This window comes from Pongo abelii, chromosome 5 (assembly GCF_028885655.2).
Source record: "Pongo abelii isolate AG06213 chromosome 5, NHGRI_mPonAbe1-v2.0_pri, whole genome shotgun sequence".
In the NCBI taxonomy this organism is placed as follows: Eukaryota; Metazoa; Chordata; class Mammalia; order Primates; family Hominidae; genus Pongo; species Pongo abelii.
In genome coordinates, this window is record NC_071990.2 from 117,686,218 (window position 1) to 117,707,953 (window position 21,736).

General features: G+C 40.0%; 1 protein-coding gene and 2 pseudogenes across 1 annotated transcript; 1 reads left to right on the plus strand and 2 right to left on the minus strand.

The window, feature by feature from the left end:
• Positions 1-1,012: 1,012 nt before the first annotated feature.
• LOC100939587 (chromobox protein homolog 3-like) lies at positions 1,013-1,580 on the minus strand (annotated as a pseudogene).
• Positions 1,581-5,331: 3,751 nt separating this feature from the next.
• On the minus strand, positions 5,332-6,656 carry LOC100451340 (keratin, type I cytoskeletal 18-like; annotated as a pseudogene).
• Positions 6,657-9,026: 2,370 nt separating this feature from the next.
• CALHM6 (calcium homeostasis modulator family member 6) lies at positions 9,027-11,852 on the plus strand. Its single transcript, XM_054558071.2, has 2 exons — positions 9,027-10,534; positions 11,363-11,852. The coding sequence occupies exons 1-2, from the start codon at positions 10,010-10,012 to the stop codon at positions 11,783-11,785; spliced, it is 948 nt and encodes a 315-aa protein (XP_054414046.2). The 5' UTR covers positions 9,027-10,009; the 3' UTR covers positions 11,786-11,852.
• Positions 11,853-21,736: the final 9,884 nt, after the last annotated feature.

Here is a 21,736-nt window from a genome sequence, read left to right on the forward strand (position 1 = left end):
CCTGGCTTTTGCTGAACCAGTAAAGCAAACTGAAGATTGAGCCTACATGTAAGGAATGAGTTGGGGTAAAGAAAAAACATGCAGGTCAATAGGTTAGATTACAAAAGGTTGTTCACACATTTGTAGCAGCAGGTCCTAAACTGCCAACATCTCTAACCATCTGAGTAGGTTTCAATGAGCCAAGTCTTACATATTCCATTCATCATGACCTTTTAGTCAATGTAGCAACAGGGATTTCAACATTTTGTTAAGGAATGGCACACTAGGGAAATTTTTAAATGTTCATTTAATTTACTTTTGTTTAGCTAGTTAAAACACACTAGCATTTGTCTAGTTTCCTCATCTGGATGAGGAAACCGGCTGTGATGGCAGTGATAAAATTTTTCCTTTTAGGAATTTTGCAAACAAACCACTGCAATTATAGATGCTTTAAAATTATCCAATTTAAATTGTCCTATTTAGAATTACTTATTTCACTTGAAATGTATGGCTTCAGGAAAATTTTCAATTTAACTTGAAGTGATTATCTCTTATTTTGCTTGGAATAGTGGCATCTCAGAAACATGGGTTTACCTGTGATTTTTTGTGTGAATGCTTAAAAACAAATGAACAAAAAATTTACATATGCATTTTATGGATACACACACAAAAAATGTAAAAAATCTAGAATGGTCCTTAGGCTTATGAGAACACAAGTTTTGATTGAGTAATGACTATGGACATTTCCCCCAACATTTAGAAAAGCTGTTCTTTAATGAAGAGGAAATAATATACCATGCTATCAAATGTTCTTTTCTGATAAAGGAAGCAACTACAGAAAGCTTTTGTTTGTTCAAAGTAACCAGTGCTATGGATTCAAAAAACCCCCCAACAACTCTTCCAACACTACTTTCAAAATGAACATATCAAACTTGATTTTCATTAGGATGTAGTTATTTCATCACACTAGTAAATCAAAATCCAAGACCCAAATTTTATATATATATAAATACATATAAAAAAATGTGAACAATTATTGAGCTTCATCTTTTGGACAAGAATGCCGAGTTAGTCTCTCTTTATAAGAAGCAAGTACAATTTGAGGGCACTTCATATTTGCCTCTTTCGCCAGCACCAAGTCTGCCTCATCTGAATCTTTCCATTTCATGAGAAACATCAATTCTCCACTGCCGTCTGTGGCACCAATTATTTTTTCAGGATCAAGACCTCTGGCAAATCTTCTTGGTTTGTCAGCAGCATCTCTTTTCTTCTGTGATTTGCTGTCATCAGATTCACCGTCAGATAAAGATTTTCTTTTTTACTATCTTTTTCTTTGCCAGCTTTCTGAGAGTTAAGAAATGCTTCAATCAATTCTGGACAATCTAGATTTTCTTCAGGTTCCCAAGTATTGTCAGCATCTGTAAATCCCTTCCACTTCAGGAAATATTCCACTTTCCCATTCACTACATGTCGATCTAGTACTTTTTCCACCACAAATTCTTCAGGCTCTGCCTCTTCAACTTTTTTACTTTTTCCATTCAGTTTTTTTCCCTCATTTTTTGCAATGTAGTTTTATTAGAGGCCATTTTTTATAGCAGACTTTAAGAGCTATTATTCACTGTCTCCGAGCTGCTCCGGGTCGCCGGTCTGCAGCGTCTCCAGTCCTGCGTGCCTACCACTACTAGCTATTTTTTTTTTGACAAGGCTTTTTAAACTCAAGAAAAGAATTGGTTGCTTTGTTAACAAACATGAGAAGGAATGGAACTATTTCAGAAAATTGGGGCCTTGCAAAATTGGAAATCCTAACAGGCTTTAAACTCCAAATACTAAGTCAGAAATTGAGAAAGCCTGAAAGATGAAGCCTAGTAAAATAACCTGTGGAAAGGTAAAATTAAAAGTATGGTGTCTCCACCTATTGATAATGCCTTTCAATAGATTAAGGAATTTCAGGGCAGATAAAATTAGGGTATTCAATTGGATAAATACACATGGCAAAGATCAAATTAAAGTTGTAGCTTTTCCACAGAAAATCATAGACTCGTGTATATTCAAGGTACCAGTAATGGCAAGAGAGAGATAGAGAGACATGAAGATCTAGAGAGAGAGGGAGGAAGAGACAGAGGAAGATAGGGTGGATAGGAGGACCAGGGAAAGAGGGACAGAGAGACAGAGATGGAGAGAGAGAGAGACACGGAGGATGGGGCAAGAAAACAAAATGATAGAGTATATCTGAGAACCACATCTCGGAAAGAATGGTGGATATTGGCAAATACAGTTTACTGGAATCAAAGAAATAAGAAGCTTACTAAATTACCACTTGGCAAAAGCCATAAAAGTCCCTACCTTGAGTATACAGAAATATTCCTTGATTTTCAGGACTCCACTCTCTGGAAGGTCTTCTGTTATCTTCCTTTGCCATGTACTAATGGGCATATATTCATCTTGGGGACTGTGTAATTCTCTTAGTGCGTGTCCTTCCTACGTAATGTCAGAAGACCATAGGTCTACTTGGGCTTGTGATTCCTTTGACTGTAAATCTCTCCCAAATTTTAGTAAGCTTCTTACCTCTTTGATTCCAGCAAGCTGTATTTGTCAATAGCCACAGTTCTGAGCTATATTTGTCAATAGCCACAGTTCTTTTCAATACATGATTCCATTCTTCTGCTTTCTTGAAAAGTAAATTTTCTGTTGTATACAAATGGATTGCATGAAATGTTCTTGCTTATTTTCCAATTAGTATGTCTTCCATGTCTTTTCATCCATACCAGCACATACAGATCTACCTCAACGGTATGGATCTACTTTGTATTCTATGCATCAATACTACATAACTTATTTAAATAGTACTCTACAACTTGACAATGTAGCAAGTTTCAAAGTGATGCATTCCTTTTGGGAAGATCTTCCATGACAGTTTATCCTCTCCACAGAGTTCCTTTAAATTTCTGAGATTTTATAATAGTGTCATCTATAATTTGAAGAACTCAAAATTTTGTTTTATTAAGTTATTTTTATTTTCTTCATTCTTATTCTTCAATCTTGTTTGTTATTTATTATTGTTTTCTTTGGAAATTCATATCTTTGATCACATATCATAAATTAGTAAAGGAAATTTGAGTTCAGGAGAACTGGGATTGTGACGATAAGTGCCCATTGACAACAAAGCTCTATTACACACTATCACACATTGTGCTCTGCAGCTCTCATAAGAATGCAGACTAATGACATGACCCTGCTTGGAATATGACTGCTAGATTCTAATACAGCATTAATCTTGGCCCCAAGACCCTCCAAAGAGAGTAAAATCAAGTTAAGATTCACATATCTTAGGTATCATGTGCAAGATGCAATGCTAGATGCCAAAATTAACAAGTTGATTTACAAAATCTGACACTCCTAATCCCAAAGGGAATATATTTCTGAATGTTAAAATTTGTGGATATATTCTGGATATATATTGTGGATATATAAATTTGTACATACATATTGTGGCTCTCTCTCTCTCTTTCTATGTCTGTCTCTCTGTCTCTCTCTCCATCCTCTCTCACCTTTGAAATAACAATTTGATTTGATGGGTGCTATGATCTGAATGTTGGTGTCCCCCCAAAAATCCTATGTTGGAACTTAATATCCAATACAATAGTATTAAGAGGTGAGGTCTGTTGAGAAGTGATTAAATCATGAGGGCTTCACTCTCGTGAATGGGATTAGTGCCCTTATAAAAGAGGTTGAAGGGAGGTGCCTTGTCTCTTCCACCATGTGAAGACACAGGAAAGTTGCCATCTATGAGGAATAGGCTCTCTTACCAGACACCAAATCCGCTAGCATCTTGATCTTGGACTTCTCAGCCTTCAGTACTGTGAGAAATAATTTTTTGTTTATAAATTACCCAGTCTAAGGTATTTTGTTATAGCAGACTGAAAGACTAAGACAATGAGAAAACATTGTTTCACCAAAATTGCTAATAGACATAGGTCGTAAAAAGCACAGAAGGAAAACTAACTAGGACCTTTAATAGCCTCAGAGTATCAGATGATGTTGATGATGGCGGTGACAACAACAATGGTAGCAACGATGATGTCAACAAAGACTTGGCCATATCTAGTTTCTCTAAGTTGTTAAATCAAGTTTATCCTAAAGCAGCCTCCTTACGTATCTTAAGTTCAGCCTAAAGGTTTCTCTGTAATGTAAGCAGACTGTAACCTACTGTTGTGCCAGTCAACAAGTTTTGGCCAATCAAAGGGGGTCAACTGTTCAAACTGTGTTCAAATAAGGTAAATGCCAAGCTGTAACCAATCAGGCTGTTTCTATACCTCACTTCCGTTTTCTGTACGTCACTTTCCTTTTTCTGTCTATAAATCTTCCACGGGATTCTCTCTGAGCCTACTCTGGCTCAAGAGGCTGCCAGATTCATGAATCATTCTTTGCTCAATTAAACTCTGTTAAATTTAATTTGGCTATGGTTTTTCTTTTAACAGAGTTAAAATAATTATCTGCTGCAAGAACAAAAATTAGTGTGTTAATCACTAAGTACTTCAACTCTTGTGATAGGCTTAGGAAATTCACACTAAGAGAGGAATAAAAACCTTTAAAAGGCTTTTTTGAAATGTCATGGGATTGCCATTTAGCAAATGACATCTCTGTGCCAAGGAAAGGGTCTGATCTTTCCCTCCTTCTGCTTTACACTTCCATTGGAAAAACTTTTATAAACATTTAAAATATCTCAAGACAATAGCATGTTCCAGATTTTCAAATATGTTATCTAACATGAGCAATATATCCACAAATTTTAACATTCAGAAAGATATTCCCTTTAGGAGTAGGAGTGTCAGATTTTGTAAACTAACTTTTTAATTTGGCATCTGGCATTTCTTCTTGCACATGTTACCTAAGATATTTGAATATTAATTTGATTTTACTCTTTCTGGAGGGTCTTGGGTCCAAGATTAATGTTGTATTAGAATCTAGCAGTCATATTTCAAGCAGGGTCATGCTATTAGTCTGTATTCTTATGAGAGCTGCAGAGAACAATGTTTGAGAACTAGCACACATGAAGACAATTGCAAGACACTTTCAGATTCACAGTGTGTATGTGCATTTCCTTTCAAGAAGTTTCTTTTCTAAGAAATGTTCTGTGGTTTCTGAAACCCATTCCTGACATTGAAAATGATAGTGCTGAAAAACAAAGTACTACAGTTAAAGGAAACCAAAGGGAACCCATAACCATTGGCTTTACACTGTGCTTAATGTGAGACTCTACTACTCATTTCTTTTTATTTTTTAATTTTTAAGTTTTTATTTTTGACCTCTGAACTTTTTATTGGCCTCCTGCTCCTCAGAGGGTCCCCTACTTCTGCTGGCTTAATGTCTCAGAACTTTGGTGTCATTGGTCTCAGACACCACTTTGCCATCCACTATCCGGCGGGTGGTGGTCTTTTGGATGGTTTGCACGGAGTTGCTGCTGTCCAGGGCATCACCAAGTTCGAAGTCCTCGCCATCTTCCAGCAGGCGTTGGTAGGTGGTGATCTGAGTCTCCAGCTTGACCTTGATGTCCAGCAGGGTCTCGTACTCCTGGGCCTAGTGCTGTCCCTCTGCCTGGGTCTGTGTCAGCTCTGAATCCAGGCGCATCAGGATCCCATTGAGCTGTTCCATCTGCAGGGCATAGCAGGCCTCTACCTCCCTCAGGCTGCTTTCCAAGCTGGCCTTCAGATTTCTCATGGAGTCCAAGTCAATCTCCAAGGAATGGATTGTACATCTCAGCTCTATGAGCGTCATCTCAGCAGCTCCAACCTCGGTGGACTGCGTGGTGGCCACTGTGGTGCTCTCCTCAATCTGCTGAGACCAGTACTTGTCCAGCTCCTCTTAGTTCTTCCGAGCCAGCTTGTCATATTGGGCCCAGATGTCTTCCATGATCTTGGCAAGGTCCTGAGATTTGGGGGCATCTACCTCCACGGTCAGCCCAGAGCTGGCAATCTGGGCTTGTAGGCCTTTTACTTCCTCTTCATGGTTCTTCATGAAGAGCAGCTCCTTTTTGACAGCCTCGATCTCTGTCTCCAGCTGCAGCCGAGTGACATTGGTGTCATCAATGACCTTGTGGACCCCATGGATGTCGCTCTCCACAGACTGGCACATGACCAGTTCTGTCTCATACTTGACACTGAAGTCATCAGCAGCAAAACAGGCATTGATTTGCAGAACGATGCGGGCATTGTCCACAGTATTTGTGAAGATCTGAGCCCTCAGGTCCTGATGGTCATGAAGTAATGGCTCCAGTCTCTGGCCTGGGGTCCCTTCTTCCCCAGGTGCTCCCGGATTTTGTTCTCCAGCTTCCAGTTCTCGGTCTCCAGACTCCTCACTCTGGCCAGGTAGGAGGCCAGACAGTCGTTCAGGCTTTGCATGGTCTCCTTCTCATTCTGGATGCCTGCTATTCCTGCCAGACCCCTGGCCATCCCTGCAGCCAGGCCCCTGGATCCCATGCCACCCCAGAAGCTGGTGGAGCAGGACACAGAGATCCAGGAACCAGAGTCCCTGGTGCCTGCATAGACACTGGCTGCACTGCTGACTAGCTGGGCAATGAAGCTGGGTGTCTGGACAGAGCCCAGGGAATGGTAGTTGGTGGAGAAGATGGAGCAAGTGGTGAAGCTCATGCTGTCCAGGGAGGAGAGCAAGAGAACAGGACTCAGGCTTTGCTGACGACATTCTACTACTCATTTCTTAACAGCTAAAGCAAATCACAGGCTTTCAAAAGTGTAAAGACATTTAAAATACTATTTAGTCTACCTCTCCACACCATTAGGGTGTTAGTCAATTTCCACTAAGGGCTGAACTTCTGAGCAATATCCTCTCAGAACAGAGCTGGGTATGGAGGGCTGGGAACCTTCAATAGACCCAGAGCTAGAACCAGTCAATCCAGTGGTGGTGGGAGTGGATGGCAGGGTACTAGACTCAAGGCCAAGTGCTGGGGAAACATTCAGACTGGCAGGCAAAACCTGGACTCTCAATTACAGAAACCTGTACTAAGTTCTGAATGATCACCGCATCTGGGAGATTTGGGTTTGGGAGAGCACAGAAGTAGCAAACCCAGGAGGTGGTGTTTAGAGACACAAGCTGACAAGACAATGTGTCAGGATGCAGCTCAGTCTGTGATAAGTTTCAGAGGCAGAATTGCAGACTACATATTCTGGTCTATGAAGCACCTAAACCTGACCTTCCACTTGCAGCTTTGGCCTCATGATGTGCCAACTTGCCTGTCATTCTCAATGCTCCCATCACTCTGGCCTTCTTTCTAACCAAGCTCCTTTGTACCCCAGACTCATTCAGATTAAATGTCAGTTTCTCATAGAGGCTCTTTCAGGACACTCTCTAACTCCAATTTATCCTGTGCATAATCTTTAGGACCCCTCCTCTCCATTTCCTATATCATCTCTACTAAAGTTCAAAGACGGCAGTATACCTGTGTCTTCTTCCTTGTTGTATCCAGAAATACCAGGCACTTTTGATAGGTACCTGACATATTCTGAGTGTTTATTAAACATTTAAATGAATGACTGAATGAACAAATGAACTAATTAATAACTGGTTAACAAATGAATTAATCTAGTTGGGGAAGGGGGCTGATAGATAAAAGTTTCTGTAAGTAAACATATTTCAAACAAATCCTTGACTAAATACAGAAGCCAGAGAAGAGAAGGTGATGGACTTCATTAGAGTCTTAATAAATGAAGGGAATGAAAACAGACCATAGGAATGAGGTGAGAGAGGAGATGGTGCTGATTAGTTTGAGCCTCAGTGGATGATAAACTATTACAGCACAGTGGTAAAACCCTGGTATGGCTATCAGCAGGTAACCAGGAAAATGCCAGCCATCCTTCTTGGTTTGAGAGATGTGGGAGAATAAATTAATCTCACTCAAGAAGACAGAAGGATGCATTTTTATTAGGTTTCGGTTAGGGGAGATTTGGATAAAGCCATCTGCACAAAGGTTGTGGATATAGTGATGTTTGTGCATGATGGAATATGGGAAGGGTGGAGGAGGGAGGACACATCTTAGAGTATTATGGTAGAGGTGAAGAAGAGTCCAGCAGTAAGAGGAGAGTTACTCAAGGCACAAGGGAAGAAATTTATCTTGGGAGATGAAAAATTTCAAAGATAATAGAGCAGAAGTGATTCGCTTCAAACATGCAACTTTGCTGCAAGTTGACAGGAAGCCTAGCAGTATCTGGTCTAATCTCAGAGAAGAGGGCCCCAACTTTCCTGCATGACCATGAAGACCCTCATCTGGGGTTGGCCTCTAAACACACAGAAAAAAGATGTCTATTTACCACATCACTATGGAATGACAGCTTTTGGCACTACGCTTTTGGCACCCTGCTGGTGGTGTTGGAGAGGGAGTAGTTAAGAAGGCAAGTTGGACTAAGAAAAGAATAATACATTTCTTGTCCATTCTCTAAAAATTCACTTGGTTCCATGGGCTACCTATTCTTCCCAGATAAAATAAGGCAAGCCTAGTGGATGGGCACCAATAAGAACCATTTCATTGTGAACTGCCCACCCAAGCTCCATATCCAAATACTCTCCTTGTGGTGAAGCAGACAGCTAAGGTGTACACCAATTCTCTTAAGGTAGCAGAGTCATTGAGTCACTTAATATTATCCACTGAATTGATCCTCGTTTAAAATTCAAAATTCGGTATTCATCAAGATTCTTAAGTTATGTACAATGTAATTATTTGTTGTCTATTCCCCAAATTGCATTTTAAGGGGAAAACTCTCACACTGATCATTCATTTAACAGACATACCCTATATGTAAAGGCACTTTACATATGCTACTCAATCTACTCATGTCAATAATCTTGAAAAGTGGGCACTATTATCCTTCTTTTACAAATAAGGATGCTGTGTCTCAGAGGGGCATACTTGTTAAACACACCACAGACAAGATGCACTTGACTTCAAAGCCCATGTTCTTTCAAGCACACCTCAGCTCAGTTCTTTCAAGCACACCTCAGCTCACTCTGGAGTCACACAGAGTAAGGCTCAATATCACAGAAGTGGTTACAGTGTTTGTGTCAGAACAACGCTGCCTTGAGAAAACTGAAGGTGGAAGAAACAACGTTAGATAGATGTAGCTGCAGTTTGAAATTTTGGGTTCAACTAGTATTCTTTGAATAATCATGTATCCCCTTCTGTGCAGATCAGCTTGGTGGTCAGAGTCAGAATTTTACCCTCCTCCAGGCATTGACAGTGTTATGACATATCTGAAAGAAAAGAACATTGTATTGATGAGTAAATCAATACAGTATATTTGGTCTAATGTCCTGAAGGAGATCAGGCAGAGGAGAGAAGAGTCAATGTGAACTAGGCTGGTGGTTCTGTCCAGGAGGGAGACAGAAAGGGTGCCGCACATCATAGAAGTACCAGAACTTGAGCTGGACTTTGCTGATTTAGCTTATGAAAGAGGAACCAGAAATTTGTCCTTGAATAATGTTTCCCGTAAGTAACCAGTTTTTTGATAATTATTTGGTTTTACTGTGATCTGGCTTAGTAACTAGGGTGGCTGCAATAGAGGAAAATCTGGTATTTCCCAGTTTTTCCAACTGGCGGCCGTGGGTTAAGAAGGGTAGTTTCCTGGTTCGCTGTCAGATTGGTGGTAATAAAGGAACAAGGTCAATCTTCTTTGTAATAAAGAACAAGGTGGTAATAAAGGAACAAGGTAATAAAGGAACAAGGAAGATAACTGGTGCCTCTGCCTTTGGAACGGGGTAGGTGCCAGAGAGGTCAAGGGTCCTGGGGGTGTTTGTTTGCCTGGTTCTCTTTGTTAACCAGAGGTGGTGTGGCTGAAATGAGAAAGTGAAACTTTAGGAAGGTCTGAGAAGCCCTCTTCCCTTTAAAAAAAAAAAAAAAAGAAAAAGCTGCTTCTCGCAGAGTGGAAAGCCCCGGTCCCCATCCCACCAAAACCATTTGACAAGCAGGACAGCGAAGAGGCAGAAGGATCTGGGCCTGTGCGCAACGCCCCGGGGGACGAGGCTCATGGAGAAGTTTCGGGCGGTGCTGGACCTGCACCTCAAGCACCACAGTGCCTTGGGCTACGGCCTGGTGACCCTGCTGACGGCGGGCGGGGAGCGCATCTTCTCCGCCGTGGTGTTCCAGTGCCCGTGCAGCGCCGCCTGGAACCTGCCCTACGGCCTGGTCTTCTTGTTGGTGCCGGCGCTCGCGCTCTTCCTACTGTGCTACGTGCTGAGCACACGCACGTGGCGTCTGCTCACCGGCTGCTGCTCCAGCGCTCGCGCGAGTTGCGGATCGGCGCTGCGCGCCTCCTGTGTGTGCATGCAGCTCAGCGCGGCCGCCACGCTCGCGCCCCTCACCTGGGTGGCCGTGGCGCTGCTCGGGGGCGCCTTTTACGAGTGCGCGGCCAGCGGCAGCGCGGCCTTCGCGCAGCGCCTGTGCCTCGGCCGCGACCGCAACTGCGCCGCGGAGCTGCCGCTGGTGCCGTGCCACGAGGCCAAGGCGTCGGACGTGCAGGACCTCCTGAAGGATCTGAAGGCTCAGTCGCAGGTCTGCCGCTGGCGCTGGGGGCGTTTGGGAGGAGCCGAGGGGCCGAGCTTTCGCTGGGCCGCTGGGGTGAGGGAAAAATCGGTGACTTTTCTCCAGATATACAATGCCCTAAGAAAATCTAGAATGGCTCCTTGCATCTAATTTGCCGTCAAGCGAATATCTGAATAAAACGAATGAAAAGGAGAAAAAAGCATTCCCGTAGTATCTGGCACTGTACATGAATCGTGGAAAGTGGGAGTGAGAGTGGGCACGCCTACTCTGTGCCAGATATTGCGCTAAGGCCCTTGACCTCCTACATTATTTTTACGTCTCACAACAGCTCTGTTGGGTGCAAAATTGCGGTTTTGCCATTACAAGTAATAGTTTCGTTTCTGCACTATATAGCGACTTCACTGAGTCTAAGTAAAGTTGTTTGCCCAGCCAATAGAAAGCAGAATTGTTACAATTAAAGGGGTCTATACAATAAAATGGGTTTGTCTGGCTCTAAAGCCACCACTGGACTTAGAAAGCTCAGAGGTTCTTTAAAATGAACACTTCTTTCCCAGGATTTGCAGAAATTCCACATTTTGAGTTCTAAGGGAATGGTATGAGCTCCTCCCTGGGCAGAATCATAGTGCATAACTTGGACTACAGTTGACTTTCCAAGCAAGCAGTTGTACTGGGGGGCTAGGGAGGTTACTGCGACACCTTACTCTTAAGGAATTAAAACCTAAAACTGTTGCTTGTTCATCATCATAACTGGCGAGTAGTTGAAACTTTATCTGAGGATTTTTAAATTTCTTGTAAAAAACAAGTAACTAAATTACTATTTTGTTGTGTTTTCTTAAGGTGTTGGGCTGGATCTTGATAGCAGTTGTTATCATCATTCTTCTGATTTTTACGTCTGTCATCCGATGCCTATCTCCAGTTAGTTTTCTGCAGCTGAAATTCTGGAAAATCTATTTGGAACAGGAGCAGCAGATCCTTAAAAGTAAAGCCACAGAGCATGCAACTGAATTGGCGAAAGAGAATATTAAATGTTTCTTTGAGGGCTCGCATCCAAAAGAATGTAACACTCCAAGCATTGAAGAGTGGCAGCAAATTTCATCACTGTATACTTTCAATCCGAAGGGCCAGTACTACAGCATGTTGCACAAATATGTCAACAGAAAAGAGAAGACTCACAGTATCAGGTCTACTGAAGGAGATACGGTGATACCTGTTCTTGGCTTTGTAGATTCATCTGGTATAAACAGCACTCCTGGGTTATGACCTTTTGAATGAATAGAAAAAAAAAGTTGTTTTGAATTATTGCTTTATTAAAAAATAAACGTTGGTATTTTTTGAGTGCTTTTTTTCTTCCAAATTGTGGAATTTTATAACTGAAATTAAAATATAGAGCTTAACCTCTTTATAATGTTATTTAAAACAAACAAACAAACAAACAAAGAAAGTGATTCATTCAAAGCAAAACTAGAACTAAAAGAAGTCTTATATTCTTGTTCTAGAGTCCTTTTCAAATAAAAGACTTTTGGAGCAAAAACAGTGGCAGAACAATTGAACTTCAGACATTTCTGTTAGGTTATCTGATGTTAATTTCAAGTTCATTTTCTTGCCCACAACATCTTGTTAGGAACTTTAAAATTATGGCATTCTAGCTGGTTCTATAGCACAATTGATGGCACATTGGGCTTCTAGCTGAGCCTGCTGTGGTCATTCAAAAATTAGAGCGTTTTATGACTCTAATAGGGTTACAATAATAAATTAATCATGAAAAGGAAAATAAACTTTGTAAAATACGAAATTTGAAAAAGTAGTTAAGAGAATTGCAGGCAACAACTGTTGTTTTTAGTTTATAGGATCAGAGGAAAAGTGTTAAAGCTTATATGTCATGGTAAATTTAAAATAAACACAAAAGTAGAGAGGATAGTTGTATGAGCCTCCAAGTAGTTGTTACACAGCTTCAACAGAGTTGGGAAGTCAGATAAAACCAATACCAAACAAATAAATGCAAATTGTGACCTGATTTAGATTAGGGGAGAAGGGATTTGGGGAAGCTTTTTAAAAACTGAATCCTGTAGGGTAGCAAGAAGGAGCATTTCGGTCCTACTGAAAGTCATACTGAGCATTTCAGTCATACAGATAAAACCAATACCATACAAACAAATGCAAATTGTGACCTGATTTAGATTAGGGGAGAAGGGATTTGGGGAAGCTTTTTAAAAACTGAATCCTGTAGGGTAGCAAGAAGGAGCATTTCAGTCCTACTGAAGGAACAGTATGTGCAAAGACTAGGGTGAAAAAGATGTTAGCAGAGTTGGAAGCCTGAAAGGCGACTGAAAAAATTGAGCAAGGGACTGAGTGTGCAATGCCCGGAAACCATGAGAAGGATTTTGGTTTTCATCATGTGAGCATTTTAGGAAGATGGTTTGCTTTTCTTGAGAGAAAAGGAATGACACGGGAAGCAGGAGAGCCAGGGTGCAAGGGGAGAGGCTAATCAGGAGGCCACTACAGTGGAAATAGGTGGGAGTGAACTTGAACTGAGAGGATGGGGACCAAAATGGAAAAAGTAGATAGATTCAAGGTAGACTTTGTACATAGACGTGGCAGGATTTGTTGATAGAAAGTCTCTAGAGACTTAGTGAGAGCAATTGTATCTACAGATAAAATTCTGTAACTTTATAATGCCAGGACTTTTCAGCGATCCTTGTCTTCCATTAGCTTGTCATTCCTGCCCATTCCCCAAATTTGTGGCTGTTTTCTGAATTTTAAAAAATGAGATATAAAAACTTTAAACTATAAAATAATTGAGCACTTGGTCATATTTAGCCCTTCTTCCTCTTTTGGCAAAAGCTTATGCTGATTTCTGTTTACGTTTCCTGCATAAGGCCGTTAAAAAGAACTAACTTGCAGGGCGGAATATCCTGTTGTTGAGAGTCATGCGTAACAAGAAAGTTGGCAGCAGAAGCAGCGTCGTCAGCTTTTTTTATTCCCTAGAAGAATGCTTTTCAAAATCATATCATGCCTACTTTCATTTTTACTTCCTTTATTTCATTTTCCAATTGCTTCTTCCTTTTTCTTCTGAGACAGGATCTCACTCTGTCACCCAGGCTGGAGTGTAGTGGCAAGATCTTGGCTCACCGCAAACTCTGCCTCCCTGACTCAAGTGATCCTCCCACCTCAGCCTCCTGAGTAGCTGGGACCACAGGCATGTGCCACCATGCCCAGCTAATTTTTGTACTTTTTGTAGAAATGGGGTTTCGCCATGTTGCCCAGGCTGGTCTCGAACTCCTGTGCTCAAGCAGTCTGCTTGCCTCAGCCTCTCAAAGTGCTAGGATTACAGATGTGAGCCACTGCGCCCAGCCTCCAATATCTTTTTGTGCATTCTTTCCTTCCAAAACTTTTTTTATGTTCTATCACTTATACTTGCATCTTCAGTAGTACCATATTGTCTCCATTGTGTTGATTTATGCTCCACCTCCTCTTGCACAGTCTTTAATAATTATTGTGAAAATATATATGCTTAAGAAAATAATTGTAATGGTAGAGAATGGTGAGAAGTAAAATAAAATTACCTCATTCCTTTGCAATATATTCTTCTCAGAAGTAGCCATGTATAAACTCTGTGTCTGCATAAACTCTATCATAAGCATTGTTCTGTAACTTTTACACATAAAATATAATTATTCCATGTCAGTATATGACAATTTACCTCATTGAAAAAATTGCTACATAGTATTTTACTGGTTAGTAGGATATTATCCCTTTTTTGTTAACCCCACCCACTAGCCCCCACACACATGCACACACATTCATAAAGTGTAGAAAGGTAAGCACTAAATTATCAAATGTGGTCCCTTCTGAGGACTAAGATTGGTGCAGGAATTTTTTTTAATTTCATGCACTTTTGATCTTTGGGGTTGTTATAATGAATAATAAATATTAAAAGTATAATTGGAAAATTTTTAAAAGTAACCTTACCCTGGTGTAGAGTTTTACAGTCAAAAAAGCAGTTTTGCATCTTTTATTTCATTTCATTTTCACAAGTTTCCAGGTTACCCATGAAACACCTCACTCACATTTATAAACGGGAATCGAAAGTTAAAGAGGTTACATTATTAATCCAAAGTTACATGACAATAAAGGCAAAACCAAACGTAGGGTACGGTTCCTCCCTAGATGATGTAGTTTAATGTGGCCACTGGCTGTTTTTATTACTGGGTCAGATTTTTCCCTTCCTAGCCCATGTGACTTTGTGGGCAGAAGAGATACAGATCTCCTTAGTGACTCTCAATATTTGACATTTTATCTTGAAACTCAGCAACTACTAATAGCAAAGACCGCTTTGAATAAACATGGTGAGCCTGAGACACAGTAAGTTATTTCTTGGTGGGAACAAGGTCACTGCTATTTGGCAGAAGTCACCACTCCTCTGGGCCTGGCCCAAACAGGCTGCATCATGGGCTAAAGAAGCATTTCTACACTCAGTGTGTATTTATTTGCTGGTTTACCAAATGATTCTTCATCATCATCCTCAGCTTTATGCTGTCCTGAACCCTTAACGTTTAAAGAGATTCAGATGCAGAATCCGCTATTAATATTTGCTGAAAAACAACCACATTGTTATAAGAGATGATTCCACATTGTATCGAGTACTGGCAAGATAATAGCAAGGCATAAGATTAAGAATGGTCTCCTTGCTTTAACCAAAGCCATGGCTAGAAGTATCAATGCTCAATGAACTGACGAAAGAAGCAAGTCCTGAGGGGAGTATCTGAAAATAGAATTAGCCAAATACTCAAATGTCTCTGGCTGAAAAACATCTTGGAACTCTAAATTTCACAGCATCCTGCATCTTATCTACCAGGTGGCCTACAATAAATTATTCTTCCCAAGACAAAAGATGGAGACACCCTCCCTCTCTGAGTCAGCCCCAGCAGCAGCAGCCAGGGCCTATTTTGACAGCAGCGCACTCCCACTGAGTGTTTAGCACACCTCACACACTAAGCCTACCCCAAAAGCAAAGCCTTTAGTTGACTTAATTTTGTCCCTTCCTCTTCATTACCTACTTATGAAATATCTCTTGTAAATTGCAACGGAAGGACTGTGGAATTGATCATATTATATTCTTATCCAGTGAAAAAGACTGAAATCAGGGCTGGCACAGTGGCTCATGCCTGTAATCCCAGCACTCTGGGAAGCTAAGGCAGGAGAATTGCTTGAGACCAGGAGTTCTGAGACCAGCCTGAGAAACATAGCAGGATCTTATCTCTACCAAAAAAAAAAAAAAAATTATCTGGGTGTGGTGCTGTGCACCTGTAGTACCAGCTACCCTGGAGGCTGTGGTGGGTAGATCACTTGAGCCCAGGAGTTTGACGTAGTAGTGAGTTATTATTGTGCCACTGTACTCCAGCCTGGGTGATAAAGCAAGACATGTCTCTAAATAAATAAATACATACATACATAAAATGATTTTTTAAAAGATCCAAATCAAAAAAGGGTATATTCTTTCAAGATGGTTTGCCACACGGACTAGAACATTAAAAAGTTCCAAATGAAAGGAATACCCTACAAGATCTGTCAATTTATTGTCATTTTAAAAATTATGAGAAATAAATCACAGAGAAGAGTATATGCAACATTTATGTACAATTTAATAATTATTACAAAGCAAACATCTATGGAACCACCAAACAGTGGAAGGAAATGTACATTTCCAGCACCCCAGAAACCCCTGCCTCATACATCCTTTCACAATTCCAACTCTTTCCACTTAGAAGTGAGAAGTGATCATTTCTTTCTTTTTGCTAATGTTTTACCACATAAGTGTGCATTCCTAAACTATCCATGCTTAGTTTTGCTGGTTTTTGAACTTTAAATGAATACAGTCGTGCTGTAATAATTGTTTTGTGATATTCTTTTTGTCTTTAAGAGATTAATCCATATTTTGTCTAGGACAATTTGTTTATTTTGTTTGCTGTGTGGTATTTTATTGTTCAAATATACCATAATGTAGTCCATTGAACTGCTGATGGACATTTGGGTTGTTCCCAGTTCTGGCTCTTATCAGCACTGCTGGTATGAACATTCATGGACTTGTACTCTGATAAACATGAGCAAGTGTTTCTTCAGAGTGTATTTCTGGGAATAAGTGGTAACATGAGAGTATGCACATATTCCAGTTTGTTATATCATATCAAATATAAAGGATTGTATCCATTTATACTACTATAAGAGTTCGCATTGCTTCTTGCTTCTGCAACATTTGGTATTTTTAGTTACTTATTTTTGTCAGGGGACTATGTAATGGTATCTCTCATTGTGGTTTCAATTGACATTTCCCTAATCATTACAGACTTTAGGCATCTATACATCTCTTTTCTAGCCATTTGGATATCCTGTTTTATGAAATGCCTATTCAAACCTTTTGCCCATTTTCTATATTTAGTTTGTCTGTCTTTTCCTTATTGATTCATGGGATTTCATTAGTATTTCATTCACTTAAACCAACAAATATTTATTGAGTGTCTGATACATTCTGGGCATGTTCTAGCATATGTCAATGAAGCAAAACCAAAGCTCTGTCCTCATGGAGCTTACATTCTAGGGGGAAGCAGAGGAAGAAAGAGCAGACACAATAAATAATAATAATAATAATAATAAATAATTGAGTATGTAAGGAGAAGATTAATACATGAAAAAAAGAAAAAGGAGAGCACCCCAAGAAGCATTAGAAAGACTGGAGATAGGAGAGTTGTTGCCCTCATGAAAAGCGACCTTTGAGCAAAGATTGAAGGGATGAAGGGTTAATCAAAGTGGCCTGAGCATGGCAAATTAGGAGACAGAAATAGGCCATGAAGTCAGAGAGATAAAGGGGGTGGGGACAGATCATGTAAGCCTTTGGACCACTGTAAGCACTCTAGCTTTCATTCTGAATGAGCTGAACAACTACCTCACACATTCCCCACAACAGCAGTCCCCAACCTTTTTGGCACCAGAGACTGGTTTCTTGGAAGACAATTGTTCCACAGACAGGGGTGGGGGTGGGTGGTTTCAGGATGATTCAAGTGCATTACATTTTTTGTGCACTTTATTTCTATTATTATTACATTGTAATAATGAAATAATTATACAACTCACCATAATGTAGAATCAGTGGGAACCCTGAGCTTGTTTTCCTGCAACTAGATGGTCCCATCTGGGGGTAACGGGAGACAATGACAGATCATCAGGCATTAGATTCTCATAGGGAGCATGCAACTTAGATCCCTCACTAGATGCTGCCGATTTAACAGGAGGTGGAGCTCAGGCAGTAATCCAAGTAATGGGGAGCAGCTGTAAATACAGACGAAGCTTCACTTGCTCGCCTATCACTCACCTCCTGCTGTGTGGCCCAGTTCCTAACAGGCCATGGACTGATACCAATCCATGGCCCAGGGGTTAGGGACCCCTGCCCTACAACACTTAAATGATCTGGTGACTGAAGCTGACCATTGGACTTTCTGGGATAATCAACAGAAGATAAGAACATACTGACTTAAAAGACAAGAAGTGATGCTCCCTTTTAGAATGTAGGTAGCCATAACCCTTGAGCTAAGGAAAGATACCTAAGACCAAATAGCATGTGTTACTGTGGAATTAAAGTCAGATGGTAAGTGTATGGGCATGCATGCGTGTCGTGCATGAGTTTCCTTATGGTACTTTAAGTACTTTTTTTTTTATAGTTTGTTTTGCTAGGAGAATATTACATGAGAAACTTGGTTTGATAAAATTATTGATAATGGTGAGAAATGAACTTGTATATTCAGTAGTCACAGTTTGCTTTTAAAACTCTGCAACTCACTTTTCAGTGACCCTCCTTGTCAAGTTTTGAGCCCTATTAACTAATGCCCTCAGGGTCACCATGTACTCCTTAATATATTTACTTTCAACCATTCAAGAAATATCCCTCAGTATCTGTGGGGGATTGGTTCCCGGACCCTCCATGGACACCAAATCCATGGATACTCAAGTCCCTTCTATAAAATAGTGTAGCATTTGTATGTAACCTATGCACATCCTCCTATGTATTTTAAATCATCTTTAGATTATTCATAATACCTACTACAGTGAAAATGCTATGTAAATAGTTGTTATACTGTATTGTTTAGGGAATAATGACAAGAAAAAACTTTGTACATGTTCAGTACAGTTGCAACTATCGAAATTTTTTTCCAAATATTTTTGACCTATAGTTAGTTGGTTGAATCCATGGATATGGAGAGCTGATTGTATTGAGAGGGGATACTGTTTGTGGGAATCTTTATAATCCCATGATTCAGAGCTCAGACACTAGAGGCAGATAACACTGGGTTTATGGCTTGGCCTCTGCTAAGGATGTGACTTCAAATGCCTCTCCAAATCTCAGTTTCAGCATTTGTAAAATGTGGAATAATCATATTATTTACCCAGATGATTTTGTGAGGATTAAATGAGACAATGCCTAGAAAATACTCAATAAACAAAATTTATTGTTATTATTATAAGGCAGTAGGCTAAAGGGATCAGAGAAAAGGAGAGAAATAAGATGTTACTTCTACTCTCAAAGAATCAGTAGGCAAATATGTAAACAATTAGCCATAATTGGAATAAAAAATAAACTATAATAAAAGAATAAGCAAAGTGTTTTCAGAATACAGATCTGCCTAGGAAGATTCACAGAAATTTTATTAAAGAGGAAATATTTTAGCTAAGGCTTGAGAATGAGTTAAATTCCAATAACCAGGGCTGAAAAGTCAAGTCTACTGAAAGTCTAACCTCATAAACTTGCTGGCTACCCAGAGCCCCCAATGACGGTCACTTCCATTACATTCCTACTGAACAGTGCTTTCTAAAACATACTAATCTCTCATTACCCCAATGTCAGGTCTGGGATTTTATTTTACCCTATTTACAAGCTAATAGTCTATTACTGTATCATGAAAATTGGCAGAAGAGATGAAATGTCTAGCCCAGTGACAAAAATTGTATTAATCACAACAGCACAAACAGCATGAGTATCATGTTTGCATTGATTCCCCTCGTTCCTAAGCCCTACAGGGGCAACAGAGATGGCTAAGATGGATATTTGCATACACAGCAGGTTGCATTACTGGAGAGAACAATGAGCTTGGGGAACCACCATTTTATAGGAACTAATAATCAAACCTGCTCTTTGTCCAAAAAGGAGACTTTACCTCATCTCGTAAAGTTGTTTGCTGCAAACAGAACTCTAAGAAATGGCCTGGGTAAAAAGCAGTCGGAGCTTTGCAATCTTGGCATATGGCAAGACATGTGAGAGTGTGAGAGACTGAGAAGGACAATCTTCCAGCTGTCACTATTTTCCAAGTCCTATTTCAAATCATACTTCCTCATCAGTGTGTGCCCCAACTGTATCAGTCCACAGTAACTTTCTCCTCTGAATCCTATGACTTCACCTCTCAAACTTACTGTAACACTTGACCATAAACCTTGTTGTATTGTAATAAAACTGTATGTTTCCTCTTTCCAGCATGATTTTATAACTTCTGAAGATTTTTTAAAATCTGTTTGTAACTCCCACAAAATAGCGACAAAACTGATAAAAACACGTGAGAAAAATTAAATACGTTTTTAAGAAGAAAAAATTTTTAAGTATCTCAAATATTTCTTGAAATTTTGAGACACAAGGTATATAACCATAGACAATAAATCAGAAACCAGATGTGGCATTTTGGTAAATACATTATCATTCCTAGACCTCAAAACCATGTGAGAGTATTCATAAATCCATGTGTTCATAAATCAGGTGATTGCTAATGTTACTTGTTGGTCTTTTTTGTATGGCATTCCATTTCATAAGGGCAGATTATATATAGCACTATAAAATTATATAAATATATTCATATTTTTCTTATATATAGTAAAGCAAGAAAATTTAAAAAACAAAAACAGGTTTTTTTCCATATAGTATTCACCAACTTAGGGGTTATTGATGTTTCCCAGAACACACAGTTTGGAAAATGGTACCTCAGATAATCAGAGGCAGATGGCCACCAACAGTTGTTTAATGTACTTCACGATATTCTTAAATCACATAGTCTAATTCAAAAAAAGCAACTTAAATAAACTCATATCTGAGATATGGTCAAGTTGTAGGGCAACTTATTTCAATGGCCAAGCAAGTAGATGGATGCATAGGGGATTCCTTAAGACAGGGTTTATTTCATGGAGACTAGATCATCTTGCATCTAGGCATCTTTAAAGATACTTAAAAGCACTTGGAGACAGGGCAGTGCATAAAATCAAAAACAGATGTTTTTCCTCTTAAAAATCAAAACAATCCTAACTTCTTCCTCTGCCTCCAGCTCTGCTCAATATTTCTTGATGAAACAACTGTCCCTATTCAATTCATATATAATCTAAGAGGACTAACTTTAACAAGTCCACATTCCTTAACTTTTAAGTCTGCTTGCCACTGTTCATTCCAACAGAATTCCACAGTCTTTCCAGGCTGCCAAGCACATTTATCCCAGCTAGAAGCTGCCTAACTTTCCCTGCAGATGTATGGTAAAGCTCACTCTTTAAAATTGTCAGTTTTATTTTCTTAAAATCTACACCAGGCCGGGCTCCGTGATTCACACCTGTAATCCCAGCACTTTGGGAGGCCGAGGTGGGCAGATCACAAAGTCAGGAGTTCAAGACAAGCCTGGCCAACATGGTGAAACCCCGACTCTACTAAAAATACAAAAATCAGCCGGGCATGGTGGTGGGTGCCTGTTGTCCCAGCTACTCGGGAGGCTGAGGCAGGAGAATCGCTTCAACCCGGGAGGCAGAGGTTGCAGTGAGCCAAGATCAGGCCACTGCACTCCAGCCTGGGCGACAGAGCGAGACTATGTCTCAAAAAAAAAAAGAAAAGAAAAGGAAAAAATCTACACCTTTATTCCATATCCTCTATATTCCCCCTCTGATTTGAGATTCAACAATTTAGACTTATTAAAAATAGTGCTCGGTAAATATGATCATTGGCAATGACTAATATTTGGAAAAGGTACTTCTGTTCAAAATTGTTGATTTGAAAGTACACATTTTACCACAATAAAAAAAAAAAAAAAGTAAAGGGATCTTTTTTTAATGGCATAAAGCAGGCAGAGAACAAGAAGGGGAACAAAAACAAACAATTTTGGAGAGCTAGAAAGTAGATGGTGGCCGGGCCCCGTGGTTCAC